Source organism: Heterocephalus glaber, unplaced genomic scaffold (assembly GCF_053883595.1).
Source record: "Heterocephalus glaber isolate CG9 unplaced genomic scaffold, H.glaber_assembly_v1.0 deba00001532, whole genome shotgun sequence".
In the NCBI taxonomy this organism is placed as follows: Eukaryota; Metazoa; Chordata; class Mammalia; order Rodentia; family Bathyergidae; genus Heterocephalus; species Heterocephalus glaber.
The window spans coordinates 19,564,134-19,586,045 of record NW_028258330.1 but is presented as its reverse complement, the minus strand read 5'-3'; the positions used below and the strand labels follow the sequence as shown (position 1 = coordinate 19,586,045).

Below are 21,912 nucleotides of genomic sequence, written 5' to 3'. Positions count from 1 at the left end.
AAACTGCTGCTTGCCAAGAGGAAATGCCATCTGTGAGGCAGGTAGAGCAGAGAGACCTGGTGCACAGGGTAAACAGGCCACAGACAGTGCTTGCATCTTGTCTGGGCCACAGCGTCCTCCTATTTGGTGTGAAGGAGTGAACACCCACAGCAGCCTCACCACAGCAGGCTCTAGGTGAGCAGGCAGTCTGGCCTGGCCCATTCCTGAGCCAAGAAACATTCTCATGGTTGGACTGTCCTGGACTGGGCTAAAAGCTTCCAGCAACCTCAGAGAAAATGAAGGTCACTTCATTTACCCATAGAAACTACTTATTATTTTTTTTGTTTTGTTTTTGTTTTTGTTTTTTGGTACTGGAGATAGAACTCAGGACCTTCTGCTTTCGAGGCAGGTGGTGGAACCACTGAGCTAAATCCCTGGGCCTGAAGCTACTTATTTTTTGAGATAGGGTCTCGCTATGTAGACCTGGCTAGCCTCAAACTTGTGGCCATTCTCCTGCCTCAGCCTCCCGAGTGGTGAGATTACAGGCATGCATCACCATGCCTGGCCTCTAGGAACTTCTAAAAGCAGTTCATGGTAGTATAATATCTCCACTTTGCTTTTAGGCCAGCATTTTAATGAGTCCTGCAAGCTGTTTAAGCCCTGAAATTGCTAACATGTTTTTGGATTTTTATAAGACACACACATCATCTTTGGTTACAACACAGTCCTTTTCTCATTGTAAAATAATCCTTTGCTGTTAAAAGCAATGAATCAGGGAAACTGACTTATGACCAGAAGCAAAGGGAAGCAATATGCTCCCTTGGAACATGAAGCATTTGTCCACCGATATGTGATAGATCCCACATCCAAATGAAACATCAAATCTCATCTTCTTCTCTAAGTGAGGAAAACGGAAACCAACAGTATTTTATCCCTCTTCTTCCCAGACCGGTCGACCATGCCCAATTCAGGCTAGTCCATAGGATTCATTGCCCGGATGCAAAAGAAAAACATTTGCCAAATCACTGTTATTCCACAAGTCTCTTGGAGTTTAGAAAACAGCACAGAAGGCCTCAAGATCATCTGCTCATATCCCTAGCTTTATACAAGCCCAGAATTTGACACACGTTGCTATTGAACAATGAGTTGGAAGGCGCTGTTAATGAAATATGCGTCCCAAGTGCCAGAGCTAAGCTTATCTTGCCCTAAGCACAGGGATGGCAAACCTTTTAGCGCTTCCAATGATAACAGCTGGCTGTAGCATGAGTGCCATGGTTTGCCACAACTGGCCTAACCCCTTAGGCCATACTAACAGGGGCTTCTTTCTTGGGATACAGGCCCAGGGCTATGGTAGGTTCATGGACAATGAAGATGGGATTTTCTAAGTGCTCTCTGTCAGGGAAGCCTGACCATCATGCAAAAATATAGAGGGGCACTGAGGGAGAAAGTGCCAACAAGAAGGTGGCACCCATGTTTAGAAGAATGAGGGAGGGCCTAGGACAGATCAGCAAGTCTTGGCACAACTACTGGCCAGCACCATTAACCAGGCAAACACTTTCTCACTTCCCTGGAAGATATCACTTCTTGAGTCAACTTTCACTCCCAGGCTGGGCTCTGGACCCCCAGAACTCCCTCCACCTAGCATTGTACACTTTTTAGCCAAAAGGCCAAGAAGCAATTCTATGTAGCCTAGTGGCTCCTTCTTCCAGGACACAGATTTCTCTTCAGCAAATTGGGAGGAAGAAGTAAATCAGAAATCACAATTCTCTTTTTTGTTTGATGGGTTTTTTTGAGACAAGGTCTCACTATGTGTTCAGGCAGGCCTTGAATTCATGGAGATTCTCTTGCCTTAGCCTCCTGAGTGCTGGGATTACAGTTGTGCACCACCATGCCTAGTAAAATAACACTTCTTGAAGGATCCTCCTCTAGCTATCATCTTTTTTTTTTTACAGCCCCAAATACTTTAATACATCATTCACACTTGCTAGCTTCCAGTGCCTCACTGGCTGGCTGTTAGTCTACATGGAATTGGCTTTAGCCGTTGTCTGTCCACTTAAACACTCTTGTTGAGATCACTAGTGTCCTTCATATTTGCAAAGCCAATGGGCTTTCTTCTCTCCTCCCCTTGAGGTCTCTGGAGCATTAAACCTGACTGATCTTTCTCTTTTTTCGATGTGTGAAGCAATGCTTTTTCCTTCTTCTTTTGTGTCCTGGATTTCCCATTTCTCTCCACATCCCTGGCCTTCTGATCTTTTCAATTCCACACCTGGAAATTGGTTAACTATAGTCCATGCCCTTGGCTTTGACCATGATTTCGAAATATGTAACCTAGGATCAGACAGCCCTCCTTGGTTTATCCTAGACCTATTTTCTTGTGCTTTCTATTTCAAGGCCAGGTACTGCCAATCTTCCCAGTCTTTAAAGCTGGAAACCTAGGAGTCATCTTAGATACCTCTTTTTCCAACTCATGCCCCACATCTAGTCTGCCACCAGATCGTACTGACCAACTTCCACAAAATCTCCTTAAGACTGTCTCCTTAAGAGTATCATCTCGGTAACCCACCTTCTAGTTTCCCTCTGTCTCTCTTAGACAGAAGTTATTTTTCTTTCAATAAATTTTTCTTACTCTTAAAAAAAAGAGAGTGTCATTTCTACTTGGGTGACACTGTGGGCAGACCCAGTCAACCTCCATACTCTGCTTCTGGGGTGCAGTATCTGGAAATTAAGAGGGGTCTCTAAAAGCTACTACCTGGTAGAACAGTCCAATATACGTATTTCTCCCCCTGGGGACCAGCCTCCGGCCCTAGTCAGCACCCACCCTGTTTCTCAAGACAACAGAACTGGTATGCTGCTGATGCTGTCCCTGCTCCCTGCAGACTAGCAATGGGATCAACAGGACACAACTGTGCTGAGGAGAACAAGTTGTTTTCTTCCATCAGATTTCTATTTGCTGGGCTGCCTCAGGAAGCCCAGCCTCCAGGTCTAGCTCCTGACAACAATAAGCATTTCATCACCACTGCAGGGAACTTACAATTTATTCTGGATCTCCTGGTATCACAGATTATATGACTAGAAAGTGCTGCTTCCAGGATTACTAGGTAGTAGGGTAATGGAAGGTTGAATACAACCTGCAGGATGGAAGGATTTTTCTAATGTTTTCAAAGAGATGTGGAAAATTCCAGCGTGTGTAGGGGGTGAGTATTAAGGAACACAGGCCCTGATGGGCCAAACCCTGCTCTCTTGGCACAAGAGATGTCTATCAAAAGTTTGCTGATAGAGCGGACAGGAATACCTACTCAGTCCACTGATTATTTGCTACAAGGCTGGAGCAGACGAGCTCAGGAGTGGTACTGTTGTAGCAGTTTATTGCCATTAAAAGATAAGCTCTTGGATCCACTGCCTGCCTCGCAAGCACAAGGACCTGAGTTCAATCCCTGGTACCAAAAAAAAAAGGACAAGCTCTTGGAAGAAATCTGTCTACCAAATATGATAAAAGAAATAGTACGTCAAAGTCTCCCCTGGACTAATTTTGTTTGCTTTCTATTGGATCTGAGTAGAATGTGAAAGGCATGTAGGTAGACAAGAAGTAAAGCACATTTCGTACCTTGTGAACACTGGTCAAGACATTTCGGGAAGAGAAATCTAGGGGAGAAAAAGAAATATGTTAAAGCCATTCATCTGAGAATTGTCAGTGACTATTTCCCACAAAAATGTGACTGAATTTGAAAGCCCTGGGTTCAATCCAGTACCATACTTGGCTAATAACTTTATTTTTGGTCAGTTCCCATAATTGTTATTCTAACCATGTGCACCATGAGCTAAGCAACAAAGCATTTTTTTGCAACAGAGCATTAGTAAATCACTATAGTATGTTACTTTCTGGAAGGAATTCAGAAGTAATTTCTCATTAATATCTAAAACATGAGCAAATCACTAACTTTGATTGACTGATTTTTTTTTTCTGAGACAGGGTCTCACTATGTAGTTCAGGCTGGCCTTGAACTCTCGGTGATCCTCTTGGCTTAGACTCCTGATTGCTGGAATGATAGGCATGTGCCACTATACTCAGCAACTAACTTTGATTTACTGATCTCTCAATCTGAAAAATGAGGAAATACATGTACTCATACTTCTTACTACTTACCCCTGATTCTATTATTTATATTTTTATATTTCATAAACCATATTTACATAATTTTAGCTATATTTCTTTAATTAAATAAATTATATAATCATCTTCAGTCCTTTTTACATCTTATTTATTTAAAATAAATTGCTGAGCATGATGGCGCATGCTTGTAATTCCAGCACTCAGGAGACCAAGGCAGGAGGATTGTCCAAGGCCAGCCTGGACTAAAAAGTGAGTTCAAGACCAGCCTGCAGCCTGAACCATATAGTGAGACCCTGTCTCAAAAAAAAGACAAAACAAAACAAAACACAAAACCACCGAAATCTTTAGCTGGGCATGATGGCACACATCTGTAATCTCAGCACTTGGGAGGCGGAGACACAAGGACTGCCTGGGTTCGAGGCTACCCTAAACTACATAATGAGACCCTGTCTCAAAAAACAAACAGTTGAAAAAAAACAATCAAAAACAACAACAAAAAAATCAAGGACACTTAATACACACATGTTGGAGTAGCCATGTATTCAAAAGATATTCCTTTCCCCTTTCCTTTTCTTTCTTTCTCTTTTTTACAGTCCTAGGGATTCAACCCAAGGCCTTGTATAGATGTCAGAAAAGTCCTTTACTACTGGCCTACACCCTTAGCCCTCAACAGATACTTTGTGAGCACTTACTACATACTAATCACTAAACAGAAATGGTTCCTGGGGCTGGGGATTTAGCTCAGTGGCACCGTGCCTGCCTTGCAAATGCAAGGTCCTAAGTTCGATCCCTGGTACCAAAAAATAAATTAAAAAAAAAAAAGAAATGGTTCCTAGCTTGGCATGATGGCACATGCTTGTAATTCCAGCACTCTGGGAAACTGAGGCAGGAGGATAGCAAGTTTGAGCCCAGTCATACCTGGCTCAGCAACTCAGCAGGACCCTGTCTCAGATTACAAAAACAAATAAAGAGCTGGAAATATAGTTCAATGAGAAGAGCCTAAATTTAATCTCTAGTACCATGGGCACACACACAAAAGAAAGGTTCCTACCCTCACAAAAGCTAAATATATATTCTGTAGTTCCTGTCTTTTCTTTCTGTCTTTCTGTCTTTTGAGGACTTAAATTAATCAAAGAATACGGAGCACTTAGTAGACGCAAGGATGCATAAAGATGTGCCCTCTGGTGGGCAGGGAGCAAGTCACTATGAGTGTAAACACAGTACATCCTGTGGGCTGGAGGTGGTCAGAAGCATCTACCTGTGTTCCATGTAGCAGCTTAGAGGATCCACGCACACTGTAATGGCACCAATGGTGAAGGAAGACTTGACATTTGCATCTGGATGGGTCTGCAGTGCCTGAACAACATCAATAACATCTGTGTAGCTGAGGAGAAGAGAGAATGATTAATCTACTGGCTGGGGCTGCAAAGTGGGGGAAGAGGGGAGCAGTAAGTGGTTGAGTGAGCAAGGACAAAAGGAAGATCAAAAGGAGAAAGAGCCTGCAATTGGGTGGGTGGGTTTGTTTTCTCTGTTTCTGTCTCTGTCTCTGTCTGTCTCTGAGACAGGGTCTTGCCATGTACTTCAGGCTGGCCTTGAACTTGCTGTGTAGCCCAGACTAGTCTTGAACTTGCAGTGATCCTCCTGTTTTATCCTCCCAAGTGCTGGGATTACAGGTGTGTGCCACCATGCCTGGCCCATGTGATTGGGTTTTTGGTGTGATTTCAAGGCCCTGGGAACCAAAAAGTACTTCTGCATTTCTAAGTTCTGTTAGTTCTCAAAACTGTGCATAAGTGAATAGAAAAGGCAGCCTACCCTAGAGGTAGGACACCTGCAGGTAACTCTGGAGCTCTGAGGATGGGACTCAGTGTCCTTGGCCTGTTTTCCAAGATAGGAGGTCCTACTGGTGTCTATTTTCCTTTCTATCTCTGTTTTCTCCTTACCTCCCAGCAGTACCAGAGCTGTGAAACTCAGTAGACACATGTCAAATACCACTCACATTCCTATCTTCTGCCTGGAACTCCAGATTTACAGGGCCAATTTGATATCTTCACTTAGAACCTAGAATGTTCACAATCAAATGTCCACAAGCCTGCTCCTTCCATGGCTTTGTTTTTCTTAACAGGGCAGACAATACTTTTTCAGATGCTATGCCAAAAATCTTGTTTGGAGTCTTCATTAATTCCATTTTTTTCTGTCTTCAACATAAAGCTAGAAAGACCACTGTTCACACTTCCCCCACTATCGCTGGGTCCAAGCTGCTACCATTTCTTGCCTAGGGCACTCCAATAGCCTCCCAACTGGCTCTCTTATTTCTGTCTTTGCCTCTCTCTAATCTGTTCTCAATCCAGAAGCCACAGGGATACACTAAACCCTTGGTCAGATGATCATTGCTCTGCTCAAACCCTCCAGTGGCTTCCATCTCAGTGTGAAGGCCAAAACCCTTACAATGGACCAGGGAGCCCTTGGAATATGATCCCCCGAGGCAGGGAAGAATTTCATCTATCATCCTGTTCTTTCTCCTAATCCAACCACTTTGACCTCCTGGCTCTTCCTTGAACATGCCAGGCATATTTCTACCTTTTTTTTTTTTTTGAGACAGTCTCACTATGTAGTTTGGTCTGGCCTTGAACTTACTATGTAGCCCAGGCTGACCTTGGACTCCTAGTGATGTTCCTGCTTCAGCCTCCTGAGTGCTGGGATTACAGGTGTGTACCACCATGCTCAGCAACTTCTACCTTTGTACTCTCTGTCTGGAATGTTCTTTTCTTCTGATACCTGTATGGCTTACTCTCTATCTCCCTTGGGGTCTCTGCTCAAGTGGTATTTTTTTGATCACTGTTTTTGTGGTGCTCAGCATCAAACCCAGGGCCCATGTATGATAGGCAAGTGCTCTACCACTGAGCTACATCAAGTGGCATCTCAAGGGAAAGGCATCCTCTGGCCTCAAATATGCTGTATCATCTGACAGCCTTCCCTGCTCTGCCTCCTCCCCGAAATTTGTCTCCAAAGCATTGATCATCAGCTACACATCCTATCTTTCTTTTTTTCTTGGTACTGGGGATCAAACTCGGGACCTTGTGCTTGCAAGTCATGCGGCGGAACCACTGAACTAAATCCCTGGCCCTTTATCTTTTCTTTTATCTTATGTGTCTTTTTCATCTGTTGTCTTTTCTCATTTTTTTTCTTTTTCTTTTCTTCTTTCCTTATATTTTTTTTGTGTGTTTTCTCATTTGTTTATTGACTCTCCACAGTACAAATGTGAGGTAGTTGCTGAGTGCTGTGTCTCTGGTGCCTCGAGTAGGGGAGATGTTCGATCCCCAGCAGGCCCTTGGCTACTCTAACTAGAGACAGAACTGCTTCATCTAGTAGAAGAGAACAGTGTTGTCCCGACTGACCTATCACCAAAAGGCCTAGTTCTATGAGGGCAAGTCAAACTTCATGATCAGCCTTGCAGATGGGATGAGCCTGGGTCTGTCCTGGACGTTGGGAGGGCAGCAGGGGTTGCTGCTACAGTCCTGGCTTCCTGAGCCATTTCTCAAGTCCTTACAAACAAATCATCTGTGGAAGGCCCTTGGCTTTAATCCAGACCACAACAGCCCTTACCCTCTTACCAGGTCTGGCCTGTCCTCCTAACTAGTGGAGCTCAGGTAGCAGGCAGAGCTCCCTCACCCGGCCTGGCGTACAGGGACCTTCAGAGGGACACCTCTGCTCCCTGGCTTCTCTCCCTGCCTGGCCTGTGTGTGGCCACATGGGGCTCTTCCCACAGCATTGCCTGGTTGGGCCTGGAGAGCCTCACAAGCTGCAGGTGCTGCCAGGCTGCACAGCAGAACACCTGTTAAGTGGGACCAATGCTTGGACGTTGCTCCAAAGCTCTTTGTAGACATTTTTTTTTTTGGTACCAGGATCGAACTCAGGTCCTTGTGCTTGTAAGGCAGGCAGCGGAACCACTGAGCTAAATCCCCAGCCCTGTAGACATTTTTAATGGATTTAACTCCCATCATAAGTGATTGGAGGCCTTTGATTTTCCAAGTTCAATATAAGCAGTAGACTCATTAATTGCAAGGATTCTAGTCATTTTAATACAACTGGATTTTACTTAGAGATCGTAGCTAGGAATTTCCAGGTATTCAGAGCATTCAATTAACCTTCACTGATTTCAATGGCAAAGGCTGGAGAGAAAAACTGGTCCAAGGCTCCTTTGTGAGGTCTGTGCATCTGTGCACTGCTCCAAAAAAGAAGGCCCTAACCTTTCACCTCCTCATTCAGGAATCCTGTTTCCTCCTTCCCCTGGCACTCCTAATAATCCACCTGGGAATGGCTTTCAGACTAGAGAATCCCTGGCTACAGAAGGAAGCCCAGGCTCAAGCTGTAGAGTTTGGACCAGATTTCTTCGGCTAAAGTGTCCCAACTGCAGAATGAAAGTTAAAAACTTGCTCTTTGTTTGCTTCTTTCTTGCCAGTATTCTCTTCATTAGAAATAACAACACAGGCTGGGGATTTAGCTCAGTGGTTCCTCTGCCTGCCTCACAAGCACAAGGACCCGAGTTCGATCCCCGGTACCAAAAAACAAAACAAAAAAAAACAAAAAAACTGGGCGTGGTGGTGTATGCATGCCTGTAATCCCAGCACTGGGGAGGCCAGGCAGGAGGATCATCACATTTGAGGCCAGCCTGGGCTACACAGTGAGTTCAAAACCAACCTGAATTACATAGTGACTTTGTTTCCAAACAAACAAACAAACACAAACAAATAACAACACAAGTCAGTGTGGCAGTGTGGTATATGCCTGTTAACTCAGCATATTGGGAGGCTGAGGCAGGGAGATTGAATGTTGGAGCTTAGCCTAGGCAACTCTGTGAGACTGTATCTCTCTCTCTCTTTTTTTTTGGTACCAGGGATTGAACTCAGAACCTTGTGGTTGTGAGGCAGGTGCAGTGCCACTGAGCTAATCTCCGGAGAGACTGTATCTCAAAAAATTAAAAAGGCTGGCCCTAGGTTTAATCCCCAGTACTGAAAACAATAACAACAAAAACAACAAACAAAACCCAACACATTAAAACAAAACTCAGAAGGACTTAATTTTCCTTTGACACAAAAGATAGTCAAGCATCCTCTGGGCTCTTGTTGTTGTTGTTGGGTTTGTTTTTGGAGACAGAGTCTCACTATGTATGTAGTTCACCTCTTGAAACTGGTCTTTTTCTTATTTTTTTGGTACCGGGGATTGAACTCCAGTCCTTGTGCCTGTGAGGCAGGCAGTGGCACACTGAGCTAAATCCCCAGTTGAAACTGATCTTGAAACTCACTATGTAGCCCAGGCTGGCCTCTTAGTGATTTTCCTTGTCTCAGCCTCCCAAATGCTGGGATTATAGGTGTGCACCACCACGCCTGGCTGGGCTGTTTTATGCTTGCACTTTAAGTTTACAATGTGACCGGCCATGTTTTACATTAATTTTTTGCTTTGAGATACTTTGTTTTTAATATAGATAATTGTAAATAATAACTTTATAACATTCCCTATCCAAATATAGCCTTCAACTTTCTTAAAATTAATTTTTTAAAAATTCAAGTTTTGGGCCGGGGATTTAGCTCAGTGTTTCACTGCCTGCCTCACAAGCGCAAGGACCTGAATTCGATCCCCAGTACCAAAAAAAATTAAATAAATAAATAAATAAAAATAAAAATTCACGTTTCATGGTTTTATTTATACTGTATTTGTAAATTATGTTCTATACCACTTGTCATGGCTTTCGTTTAGATGTCTCCCGAAAGCCTCATGTGGTTACAGGTGGGGCTTTTCAGAGGTGGCTGGATCTAGACTGTGTGATGCTGGGATCAAGAGTGTATGATTACTAAATTAGTCCACTGATTGGTTTGGCATAGTTCTCGGTGTGCATAATGGGAAAGCCCACATGGGTGTGAGTGCTATCCACTCTAAAGGCGTGTAGCCTGGATAGAATATAAGGGGCAGAAAGAGGGCTGCTGCTTCACTACTTCACTGTTTTGTTGCCTTCTACCTGCCATGACTACTTCTCCTCTGTGAGGCCCCTCCACCATGCCACCTTGCTTTGGAGCCAGCTATTATGGACTGAAAGATCTACAAATGGTGAGCCAAAAAAACCCCTTTCCTCCTTTAATTTTGGGTGTTGGGTATTTTGTCTCAGCAATGAGAAAAGTAACTAAGACACAATTTTATCATCTCTGTAGGTTCCATATGCACCACTACTATCAAGATGCCAAATAGTTCCAAGGCCACAAAGATCTCTTATGTTGCTCTTATATAACCACATCCACTTCCTTCACTTGCCCCCTACCTGACCTCATTTCAAGGACAGCCTAAACTGTCTCCAAAAAAAAAAAAAAGATGTTTAAATTACACTAATTCTATTTTTTGCTTCTTTGTTTTTTTGAGACAAGGTCTTACTATGTCGTTCAGATGGTCTTGAACTCACTATGGAGCCCAGGCTGGCCTTGAACTCAGCAATCCTCCTGCCTCAGCCTCCAGAGTGCTGGCTGGGATTATAGGCATGTGCCACCACGCCTGGCTCCCATCTCTTAAATTTTGGGACAGGGTCTCACAAAGTTGTTAAATTGCCCAGGTTGGGCTCAAACTTTTGATTTTTCTGCCTCAGCCCCCCACAGTGATGGCACTACAGCTGTGTGCCACCACACAGTTGTTATTTTGGTTTTTGAAACAACTTTGATAACAGCTTTACTTGATGTTAAAGTTCAATACCCCTGCCTCTACTACAGCACTACACTAAATTAAATGGGACCAGGTCACTCTAGGATCCAAAGGGAACTCTGCCCTATATCACAGGTTTCATTCCATAAAATTCTATTAAAAAATTCTATAAATAAAAATATAATAGCCAAGTGTGGTGGTGAATGCCTGTAATCCCAGACCTCTGGAGGTAGAAGGATCACCATGAGTTCAAGGCCAGCCTGGGCTACATAATGAATTTAAGACTAGTCTGAACTACATAGTGTAATCCTGTCTCAAGCCAAAGGAAGAAAAAGAAAATATAAATTATTCAAGAAATAAAGTTCTCATGATCAAAGTATGTCACATGCATGTATGAAAATACCATACTGAGGGTCAGGTATTTAGCTCAGTGGTTCTGCTGCCTGCCTTATAAGTGCAAGGTCCTGAGTTTGATCCCTGGTACCAAAAAAAAAAAAAAAAGAAATGAAAAGAAAATACCACACTGAAACCCAGTGTTTTGTGAAATTAAGAAGTATTAATAAAAATATAATGTATTAAAGAAATAAAATCAATTTGAGAAGTCCTTGGGATCTTCCTTTACCAGCAATCTCAATAATGGGTGTGAGGGTCCAGCTGCAAGGAGATGGACATGCTATAAAGTAGGTTGCTACATGTTTCTTGCTGGGTCCAACCAGTAAGAGACAGTACCTCAGTAAAGAGCAACAGCATTTAGATAGTATTCTGACTTGAGTTCTCCAGGAAATTACTGGGGTCACTTGTGTCCTGGGGGTGTGACTGGACAAAGGGTGGATCTATACTGCAAGAGTGGCTTGCCTGAATACTGCCACTGCAGTCTAGAAGCATCTAGGACAGCTGACACGCAGATTTGAAAAGCCAGAGACAAGGAGTCTATGATGCATTTTTTTTTTTTTTTTTGGTACCGGGGATCGAACTCAGGTCCTTGCACTTTCAAGGCAGGTGGCAGAACCACTGAGCTAAATCCCCGGTCCAAAGGACTTAGGAGTCTATTTTTTTTTTTTTTTGGTACCGGGGATTGAACTCAGGTCCTTACGCTTGCAAGGCAGGTGGTGGAACCACTGAGCTAAATCCCCAGCCCCTACAATGCTTTCTTAAATGGGGAAGGACAGAAATGACCTTAAGTGCACATTGGGAAGCCTCCAAATTCCCTTCCAGATCCACATTCCCAGTGACTCTCTAATCTGGCAGGGCAGGGGCAAAAGTTCTGGGGCCAGGTGACCCATTCCTTTGACCAATGGAAGCAATGGAAAACCAGAAGAAAATACGTGGTTTCAAGCCCAGACTCTCCTCCTTTGTGGCTTCCATGATATGGCCCCACAAGCAAGACAAGAGGGCTGACAGAATGCATATTGGCAGCGAGTGTGAGAACAAGGTCTGCCTGTGTATGATGGCCCTGAGGATGCAGGGTCCCACCTGCCACCTTCCTCTACTATCCCAGCTCCCTCCAATTCCCATCACAGCCAGGAGCCAAACAGAGCTTTGGATCCAGGCCTATTCTTTACTGGAAATAACTAGCCTATTGCAAAGACTAATTATGAGCATGAGCATGCATAAGAAATGCAGCACAACACAAAAGTACTTTGTGAGAACTGCCCAAAACTTCTTTATTACTAACCATACTGACACTAGTGAAAAGCACAGCACATGTTTTCCTGATTTGGCATGTTCTCCTCTGAGCCCAGGTGATGGGGACCTTTCAGGGGCTTCTCCCTGGAAGGCCCAAGAACAGGTCAAGGGAAGCTCCTCTCCTCCACGGTCCTCCAGAGCAGAGGGACATGTTTTGTCAAATCTGCATTCGCATAATGCATGCCTGTCCATGACACAGGAACTTCAAGAGCTAGGTAGCTTCCAATAATGGTCCTGTACCAGTTACAAAGGTGAAGCTTCTTCTCCAACTGACTAGGGTTGCTCCTCACTGGAAGCCCCAGGAAGCCCCTGGGACAGCTATCCAGGGAATAGGGGGTGGGCTGGAGACAGCAGAGGGTGGGGGCCACCTGTGCAATTCTACAGGAGGAGTAAAAAGATGAGGCCCCTTTCCTTCTAGATGGTGAAGGAAGTGGTTTAGGGATCACTGTTCTAAGAATTATCAGAGAACCTTACCTAGATTCCATAAACTCCTTACCTCTTGGGGGATATTATGTTTAAGTCAAGCTTTAAACTTGTGTGTAGCTACACCAGTCACTCTAGGCCACAGTATGGCAACAGAGTCCTTGCTGGCTCAAGGCCTGTCTGCATAGTGCAGACACTACTTACATACATGTGGAGTTTGTTCTGGGCCCCAGGTTTGCCACACATGAACTAATAGTAACAGCAAACTCATGACCCCAGCTAGCTCATCCTCAGATTTTCAATGCTCACCCTTGTAATACCACCAACAGTCTGGTCTTCTTGCGGATGTAGGCTGACTGGCGGGCAGAACGGTTCTGTTGGGCCTCCAGAGCGCTGGAAAGGTATTTCTGAAAGTGCGCAGCATGAAAACATTCAGAGCTATCCATGATTTGGCGGTAAACGATCCACCTGGAAAGAGTATATGTAATGTTAGCATGTTAGCATGGGGACCACTTGATGTCTTGGCCCTGTAACTCAGCCATGAATACAACTGTGACTAGGACTCACAAAAACATTCTGCCAAGTGAATTTACACAGAAGGCAATCCTAGCACCACATAAAAAAAGAGGGCACCAGGTGGGTTTGGAGCCCTGTATCCTGAAACCACCACTTTTTTGGGGGTAGGGGGTGTGGTACTGGGGATGGACCTCAAGACCTTGGGCTTTCGAGGCAGGTGGTGGCACCACTGAGCTAAATCCCCAGTCCATAAAACCACCACTTTTTTTTGTTGTTGTTGTTAATTTTTTTTTTTTTTTGATACCAGGGATTGAACTCTGGTCCTTGTACTTGCAAGGCAGGGAGTGGAACCACTGAGCTAAATCCCTGGCCCCACAGGACCACCACTTTTGACAGGAAACCCCATGCCACAGGGAAAAAGGACAGGTAAACACATAACCAACAACCTCAGAGGTGAGAAAGACTCCTGACCAGGTAGTGATTTCTTGAAGGACCATGCAATAAAATGGCTTCCATCTAGTGCTCAGTAAAACTCTTGTTAAGAATAAGAAATGGGAGGAAGACCTCAGGAGGCTTGTGTGACCCACGTTCCACAGGGACCCTCTCTGTTCTACTGCCCAGGTTTTCTATCCTGGAGCGCCCAGCTTCAGCATGCCATGGAAAGGTACTCAGTGAAGGGATGGAAGAAAAGAGAAGAAATTTTTGAATTCCATTTGGGCTCATCTTTTCCTTCTTTCCTTTTGGTGACATCCTGGTACAGCGTGGGAGCAGAGAGCCAGCCAAAGGCCTCTCCAGGCATCTACGAAACAGTAACAGGCTGGATCCTTCACAGATCCTGAAATTATTCACCTACTCAAGAGAATCTTGATATTGTTGACATAATCGCCACCTCACTGTGCCTGTCCTCCCAAGAAACAAAGCTGGGAGAGGGAATGAGTCAAACAGCAAATAAACTGGTACAAAGAAGTCTAGGAAATATTTTAAGCTTCCAGCCTCTGCAATGTGAAAGCCACCATGAAAAGAAGGTAGATACTGAGTAATCCAGCCTACCAGACTAACCCCAGGCAACATCTGTAGAAAGCTTTGTTTAATCTTTAGAAATCTCTTCTGCTCAATGAGTGACTTCATTACTAAATTGATGGCACCAGATCATTCTAGCTATGCAAATCACAAACCCACAGCCAGCTGAGGAAAAGGCAGATGAAAGATTACATTAAAAATTAAAGCAACGTGTGGAGATGCGAAGATAATGTGCTTACAATTATTTCTACATTTTTAATATTTATGCAATTACAAAGCCCGACATGACAAATACTAAATCTAGAGTCATATTCCCTTTTCCCTCTGATATTTTTGACCTTGAACTGAGACTGCCAAATAATACATAAAAAATGGCTGTGGAAGCATTTCCTTTGGCCTATAAATGATAAATGTTTTTTTTCTTAGAAAGTGAAAAAAAAAAGAAAGAAAAAAAAAGAGTAAGAAATGTGGGCCGGGGATTTAGCTCAGTGGTTTCGCCGCCTGCTGCACAAGTGCAAGGACTGGAGTTCAAGCCATGGTACCAAAAAAAAAAAAAAAAAAGAAGAAGAAATGGGCAGGGTTGCTGGGGATTTAGCTCAGCGGTTCCAGTGCCTCCCTTGAAAGCACAAGGTCCCAAGTTTGACCCCTGGTACCAAAAAAAAAAAAAAAAAAAGAAATGGGCAGGGTAAAGAATTCAGAATTTTTGTTAAATAAAAGTCCTATAGGGGCCGAGGATTTAGCTCAGGGGTTTTGCCACCCACTGTGCAAGCGCAAGGACCAGAGTTAGATTCCTGGTATAAAAAAAAAAAGCCCTATACATGAAAAACTGGTTAGCCATTAAATACTTATTAAAAGAGGCCTAATATTTCCCTAGCATTTCTTCAGAACTCTCCTCCCCATCTCTCAACTCTCCAGGCAATTTCTTCTCAATTTTTTTTTTTTTTTTTGTACTGGGGATTAAACTCAGGCCCTTGTGGTTGTAAGGCAGGTGGCAGAACCACTGAGCTAAATCCCTGGCCTATCTTCTCAGTTCTTTTTTTTTTTTTTTTTTTTGCGGTTCTGGAATCGAACTCAGGACCTTGTACTTAGGAGGCAGGCATGTTGCCACTGAGCTAAATCCCCGGCCCCATCTTCTCAATTCTTTTATGGCCTCCTGCAGGACAGTTATTTTGGAGTACAATAGCTACATATTAAATGCCTCATTCAGTCAGCAAGGGTTGATTAGTAATCTGCCAGCCAGGAGAAGTAATGGACGAGTGATTTGCCCCATTTCACCAGGATCAGAATGGCCTCACTGCACCTGGACTCATGTGGTTCCTCTTGTGGTTGCTTCCAGGTGTTTATAACCATCATAACTTTGACCTTTCCTGATGACCAGCACACTCTCAGGTCTGTGCACTTGCTCATCTTGCTACCATGATGCTATGGCACAGATAGCACATGGTTCACTCCCTTATTTCTTCAGGTCTTTGCTCAAGAATGTCACCTTTTCAGTAAGGTCTTCTCTGACTGCCCAATTTAAATCTAAAATCCCGTTCCCAGCCTGTATTTCCTTTTAAAATAGGGTCTGGATGTATAGTTCAGGTTGGCCTTGAACTCACTATGTAGCCCAGGCTGGCTCTGAACTCACAGTACTCCCCTGCTTCACCTCCCAATGGGACTACAGGCTTATGCCACCTCACCTGGTGTAGCCTGTATTTCCTGCTTTATTTTCTCTTCTCTGCTTTATTTTCTCCACAGCACTTTTCACTAGCTAATAATACTATATTTTCCTCATCTGGTTTTCTTCCCAAAGCAAAATGTAAGCTCCATGAGAATAGAGACATTCTGGTCTATTTTGTTCATCAGTGAAGAGCAGTGCCCAGCATACAAGAAGCACTCAGCACAGTGTGTTAAATGATGGATGGATGAATAACTGCTGAAGGCCAGTATATGTCTAAGGTCCTAGGCACAGAACCCCTTTTCCCAAAGCAAAGGCAGCAATCATACTAACCTGCCATATTCTTTATGCAGAGTGACCAGAAAAGCACAGAGCTCACTAGCATGACAGCCTGGGAGTCCGGTTACAATGCTAATAATTACCTGCATGAAAGAAAAGTCACATGAGTTTGCAATTCAACTGAGAGGCAGCTTTGTATAAGAGAACTGACTTCTAGGGGCCAGGGATTTAGCTCAGTGGTTCCAGCGCCTGCCTCGAAAGCACAAGGTCCCAAGTTTGAGCCCCGGTACAAAAAAAAAAAGAAAACTGACTTCTGGAGTGAGGCTCTGTGGGTCTGAACCTTAGCACCATCACTCATCAACACTGTGACTTTGGGCCAGTGACAAAACCTGCCTTGTAGGAACAACAGAGTAAATTTAGGTAAAGTACTTACAAGAGTGCCTAGCCCAGAGCAAATACTGCATAAAATGTAGCCCTACTATTTTAATTTCAGGGGAGCAGGCTATGATCTATCAGTTAAAATGCAATGTGTTAAAGAGCCTGCCAACTAAAGTTCACAGAGCTCTTTTATAAAACAGACATTCAAGAGTATTATGACCTCTCCAACATAACATTTCTTAGAAAAATACTGGGTAGAAAGGAGGACTGGGACAAAACTGCCTCAGGTCATGCTGGTGTGTGAACAGGGCAGAGGACAGGAGCTGCACTGGGAGGCTTCTGCCTGGCTGCCTGTGCCCTCTGAGCCACATGGCCTGGGCCCAGTCAAAACTCCCTGGGCGTGGGAAGTACTTCTGATTCCTGAGAAGAGAAGCTACCTGGACTGTCCTAACCACATTATACTATCACACCAAAACAGGCCCTCTTCAGGTGGCTATTCCAAAGCCATGTACGAAAGTCATTGGCGGGGCATGGTGGCGCAGCCTATAATCCCAGCACTTGGGAGGCTGAGGCAGAAGGTCTGAGCTGGCTTGGCTGAGACTGTGAGTTTGAGGCCAGCTTGGCCACACAGTGAGTTCAAGGTCAGCCTGAACTGCATAGTGAGACCCTGTCTCAAAAAAAAAAAGCCCATATCAAAGAAACTCAATGAAAAAGAAGGTGTCAAGCAGAGGATAGAAACCCTGCACCTGCTGAAGGGTGTCTATGCCAATGGCAGAGCACAGTGAGGCCTACGTATATATTTTGTTTATTTATTTATTTATTTGTTTTTTTTCTCAGTACCGGGGATCAAACTCAGGACCTTGCACTTGTCAGGCAGGTACAGTGCCACTGAGCTAAATCTCTGGCCCTATTATGTATGTATGTATGTATGTATGTATTTATTTATTTTTGGTACCAGGGATCAAGCTCGGGACCTTGTGCTTGCGAGGCAGGCGGCAGAACCACTGAGCTAAATCCCCGGCCCCCTATGTATTTATTTTTGAAACAAGTTCTCATTATGTAGCTCAGGCTTGCCCTGAACTCACTACATAGCCCAGGCTGGCCTCAAACTCATGGTGATTTCCATGCACTAAACTAAGATCAAAGTGGATTAAAGATATATTAAGACAAACACTAAACTTGCTGGAAGATAAGTTAGGTAGAACTCTTGAAGATATTGGCATAGGAAAAGACTTCATGAACAAAACCTCAGCACCACAGGAACTAGCAGAAAGAATCAACAACTGGGATCTCATCTTATTAAAAAGCTTCTGCACTCCAAAAGAAACCACCAACAGTGCTAAGAGACAACCTACAATATGGGAAAATATTTTTAGCAGCTGTACCTCAGACAAAGGACTACTATCTAAAATATATAAAGAACTGAAAAAAATCAGATCCCCCAAATTCAAAGACCCAATTCAAAAAGTGGTTCCGGCGCCTGCCTCAAAAATGGGCATCTGAAATGAACAGACATTTCTCAGACAAAGAAGTAAAAGCTGCAAACAAATATATGAAAAAATGTTCAACATCACTTGTCATTCGAGAGATACAGATGAAAACAACACTGAGATTCCACCTCACCCCAGAAAGAATGGCTGCTATCAAGAAATCAACAAATAACAAATGCTGGCAGGGTTGTGGGGAGAAAGGAACCCTTCTCCATTGTTGGTGGGAGTGCAGACTGGTGCAACCACTGTGGAAGTCAGTATGGAGATACCTCAAAGAACTAGAACTAGAGGTCCCATTTGACCCAGCTATTCTCCTGCTGGGTATCTTCCCAAAAGAATTAAAAGAATCATACCACAGTGATATATGTACATCTATGTTTACAGCGGCACAGTTTGTAATAGCTAAAGCTTGGAAGCAGCCCAAGTGCCCATCAACTGGAAACTGGATAAAGAAAATGTGGTTTTTTTTTAATAAAATGGAGTACTACTTAGACATAAAGAACGAAAAACTAGAGTCATTTATAGCTAAATGGATGCATATCGAGGCCATACTCTTAAATGAAATAAATAGGACACAGATGTGTAAATACCAAATAGTTTCTCTAGTGTGAGAAACTGACAGTGTAAACAAGGGTTAAAATGATTAAAATGAATAACTGATAATCTGAAATAGGAAAAAAGGTCCAAAGACAAAGGAGTGAAGGGAGGGGAAGGGGAAAGGAAAAGAGGGAAAGGAAAACCTATTAGAAAAAAAAAAAAATGGAAATGAAATCTATGTAAATAGGGAAGGGCGGGGGGGGGGGTGAAGGGCGCACAGATAATGGGGGAAAAAAATAAGAACCAAGATATATCATGTACAGGTACAAACACCCAATGATAAATGTAAATGAATTGTATACCTAAAATGTACCAATAAAAGAACTAAAAAAAAACCTAAAAAAAACCAAAAAAAGACTCACGGTGATTCTCCTGCCTCAGCCTCCTGAGTACTGGGATTACAGGGATGCACCACCTTGCCTGGTCCTGAGTGTACGTTTTATTTCACAATACATAAAACTCACTGAGGCTGGGCCAGTCACAGGAACTTACACTAAAGCTAAGCCTGGTGGCACTCATCACCCAAACTAGCTCCTTCTTCTGGGGTCATTCTCGTCTTGGCTGAGCAGGGCCTCTACACTGCATGTCTCTCTGCCCCCTAAGCATTTCTCCATATAACTGACATTTTGTTTATCCTGCTTCCTTTGATCTCTCCCCATCTTGGTTCCTGTTCTTCATTGCTTGGTCTCAGGCCCTCAAATCACTTCACACATGTGTACAGCCAGGTGCTTTCTTATGGCCAGTCATATAGCATCTTTTAAATAAAATATAACAAGCTTGCATTTTCAAACTTTTTACACATTCACATAAGAAAAAATAGTGCTTCTAATTGTTTAGTGCATCCATTTCCTTTTGCAGCTAAGTGTCTTCTAGATTTTCACAGAAATAAATGTCCTCTTTGAGTCTATCATGACATACAACTCCCAAAAGAATGGCGGGGGCGGGGGGTGTGTGTGTCAAGAGGAGGGAAGCATGTGGGTGGGAATGGATTAAAATCCACCCTGAAGGGCCAGCTCAGTGGTGCCACTACCCACCTCAAAAGTGGAAGGTCCCAAGTTCAATCCCCGGTACAAAAAAAAAAAAAAATTTCATTCTGAAAGCCCGGTGTGGTGGTGCATACCCATAATTCCAGGACTCAGGGAGGCTGAGGCAGGAAGACTGCAAATTTGAGCCCAACTAGGATAACTTAGTTAGACCCTGTCTTAAAATAAAAAATAAAAAGAAGCCTAGAGATATAGCTCAGTGCAAGGACCTTGGGTTCTATATCCAATACTACACCCCCCCCCAAAAAAAATCACCTTGGAAAGGACAAAGTTTATATAGAGGCTCAAATTACCCTGGTCATTCTAGCCAGGCTAGGATAACATTAGTAAGCACAATGTGCCATCCACTGCTAGGTACGGCAAGTCCTAGACACAACCAGAAAGAGCTGACAGTATGAGAGCACGGAGCAAGAGTGTAAGAGATCTGGAGAAGAAAGGGGAGGGCATGGCAAAATGCCAGGGTTTATCACTGTCATGGGGCTTTGCCTGACATAGTCATTGTATAGAGCAGATTTTGTGTGTTGCATTACATCAGTATCCAAGGAGGTGGAGAGACTTATAAAAGGGACTCCACTTAAGCTCCTTTTGTTAACTGACACAAAAGATCCAAGAGCCAGGCTCTGAGGATTATCCTCCTGTGAGTTCCCAGCAAACTTGGTGAGCTCCTCTACCTTGTTATTCTCTACTCCATGCAAAGGGCTAACTTCAACTTGGCGCAGCAGGACTGGGAGATGGGTCCGCATCACAGGCTCCTGACTAATGCTGCTGACAGCAAAATGCTGGCAAAACCTGAAAAACAAAGGCAGTGCTATTAAATTACCATCGCCAGCCTTGCTAGATAGGCCAACTCACATGAACAGCTTCTTATTGCTGAAAAATAAGCCTTAGAGAGGTTCTCCCTAATGAATAAAATTTTGTGTGGTTTGCCGCTACTACTTTTTACAAGAACCCCTAAGAAGCAAAAGAAAAAGGAGTTTAGGGCCGGGGATTTAGCTCACTGGCACTGCACAAGCACAAGGTCCTGAGTTTGATCCCTGGTACTGGGCAAAAAATCCCCCCCAAAAAAACAGAAACAAAGGAAAAAGGAGTTTAGACAGGACCAACATTGAGGTTTCAGACATTTCAAAAGCTGGCTCATTAAGCATCTAAAATCACACACAGAGCTCACCAGTCCAACTCTGGGAGTTTGGCTAAGAGCAGTTTTAAAGAACTCCACTTCTCCCCAGTGGGATGGCTCAGGACAGCGAAGAGCTTCTGTGCACTGGAGTGCCTGGAATAGCAAAAGCTCATAGGTTAGAATTCCACCTCTTACAGCACATGTATTCTACAGAGCTAGTTCTGAGGCTTTCAAGCCAGGGGCCCATGACAGAGGCAAGGCTTCCAAACAAACACCTCACCAACTTAAACAAAATGTGGCATTGGTGCCTGACGACTGGCGTGGCAAGAGGAAGCATGGCCATAAAGCCCCTCCCAGTCGTATCAGTTTCTGATTCCCCAAGGGTACTGGCTACTGGCAAGCTGGCAGCACTGAAACAACTGCCGGCCCTTCCAGAGGCCAAGAGCCCCATGTTACATAAGGGGAGGCATCCTGGGGAGAGCACACTCATAATGCCTAGGGAACCAATTGTAAACGCTGAAGGCAGCCACTTACAATCTCTTTTGTTCCACAGATAATCCATCTTCCTGGATCACTTTTAAAGGGAGCCCTGAGTTATCCTGCTGTTGCCAGGGGGAGAAGACCTAAACAAAACAGAATTTGAGCAAAGAACACTTTAAACCCAACAACAGGATATGGAATCCACATGGGGATTTGATGTTGGTTGAAAATCTAGACTGCCAGTGCAGAGAAAAACCATTATAACAAACAAGTTTGCTTCAAAAGTAAGCGCAGAAGCAATTCTGTCTTATGTTTTTCAAAGCCAGAAATATTTTTCTGAGTTCCTCTCCTCAGGGAGGAAGGTGTCAAGTAACACTACTCTGGCAACTAGGGCAAGCTCTTCCCTGCTGACAGGGCCAGGCGATCTTGGTTCAAGTAACTCCTGCCAGGCA

At 43.8% G+C, this 21,912-nt stretch overlaps 1 protein-coding gene across 3 annotated transcripts in view; it reads right to left on the bottom strand.

The window, feature by feature from the left end:
* The window catches only part of Dnaaf9 (dynein axonemal assembly factor 9), a 134,988-nt gene that overhangs the window by 22,715 nt on the left and 90,361 nt on the right, over positions 1–21,912 (bottom strand). For all 3 annotated transcript variants that reach the window (XM_087188716.1, XM_013070696.3, XM_004840711.4), the window contains exons 23-29: positions 21,515–21,603; positions 21,032–21,133; positions 20,535–20,652; positions 16,410–16,498; positions 13,190–13,348; positions 5,349–5,474; positions 3,584–3,621 (exon numbers count right to left, since the gene is read on the bottom strand). In XM_087188716.1, the coding sequence (XP_087044842.1) occupies positions 3,584–3,621; positions 5,349–5,474; positions 13,190–13,348; positions 16,410–16,498; positions 20,535–20,652; positions 21,032–21,133; positions 21,515–21,603 (721 nt within the window). The remainder of the gene's footprint in view (positions 1–3,583; positions 3,622–5,348; positions 5,475–13,189; positions 13,349–16,409; positions 16,499–20,534; positions 20,653–21,031; positions 21,134–21,514; positions 21,604–21,912) is intronic.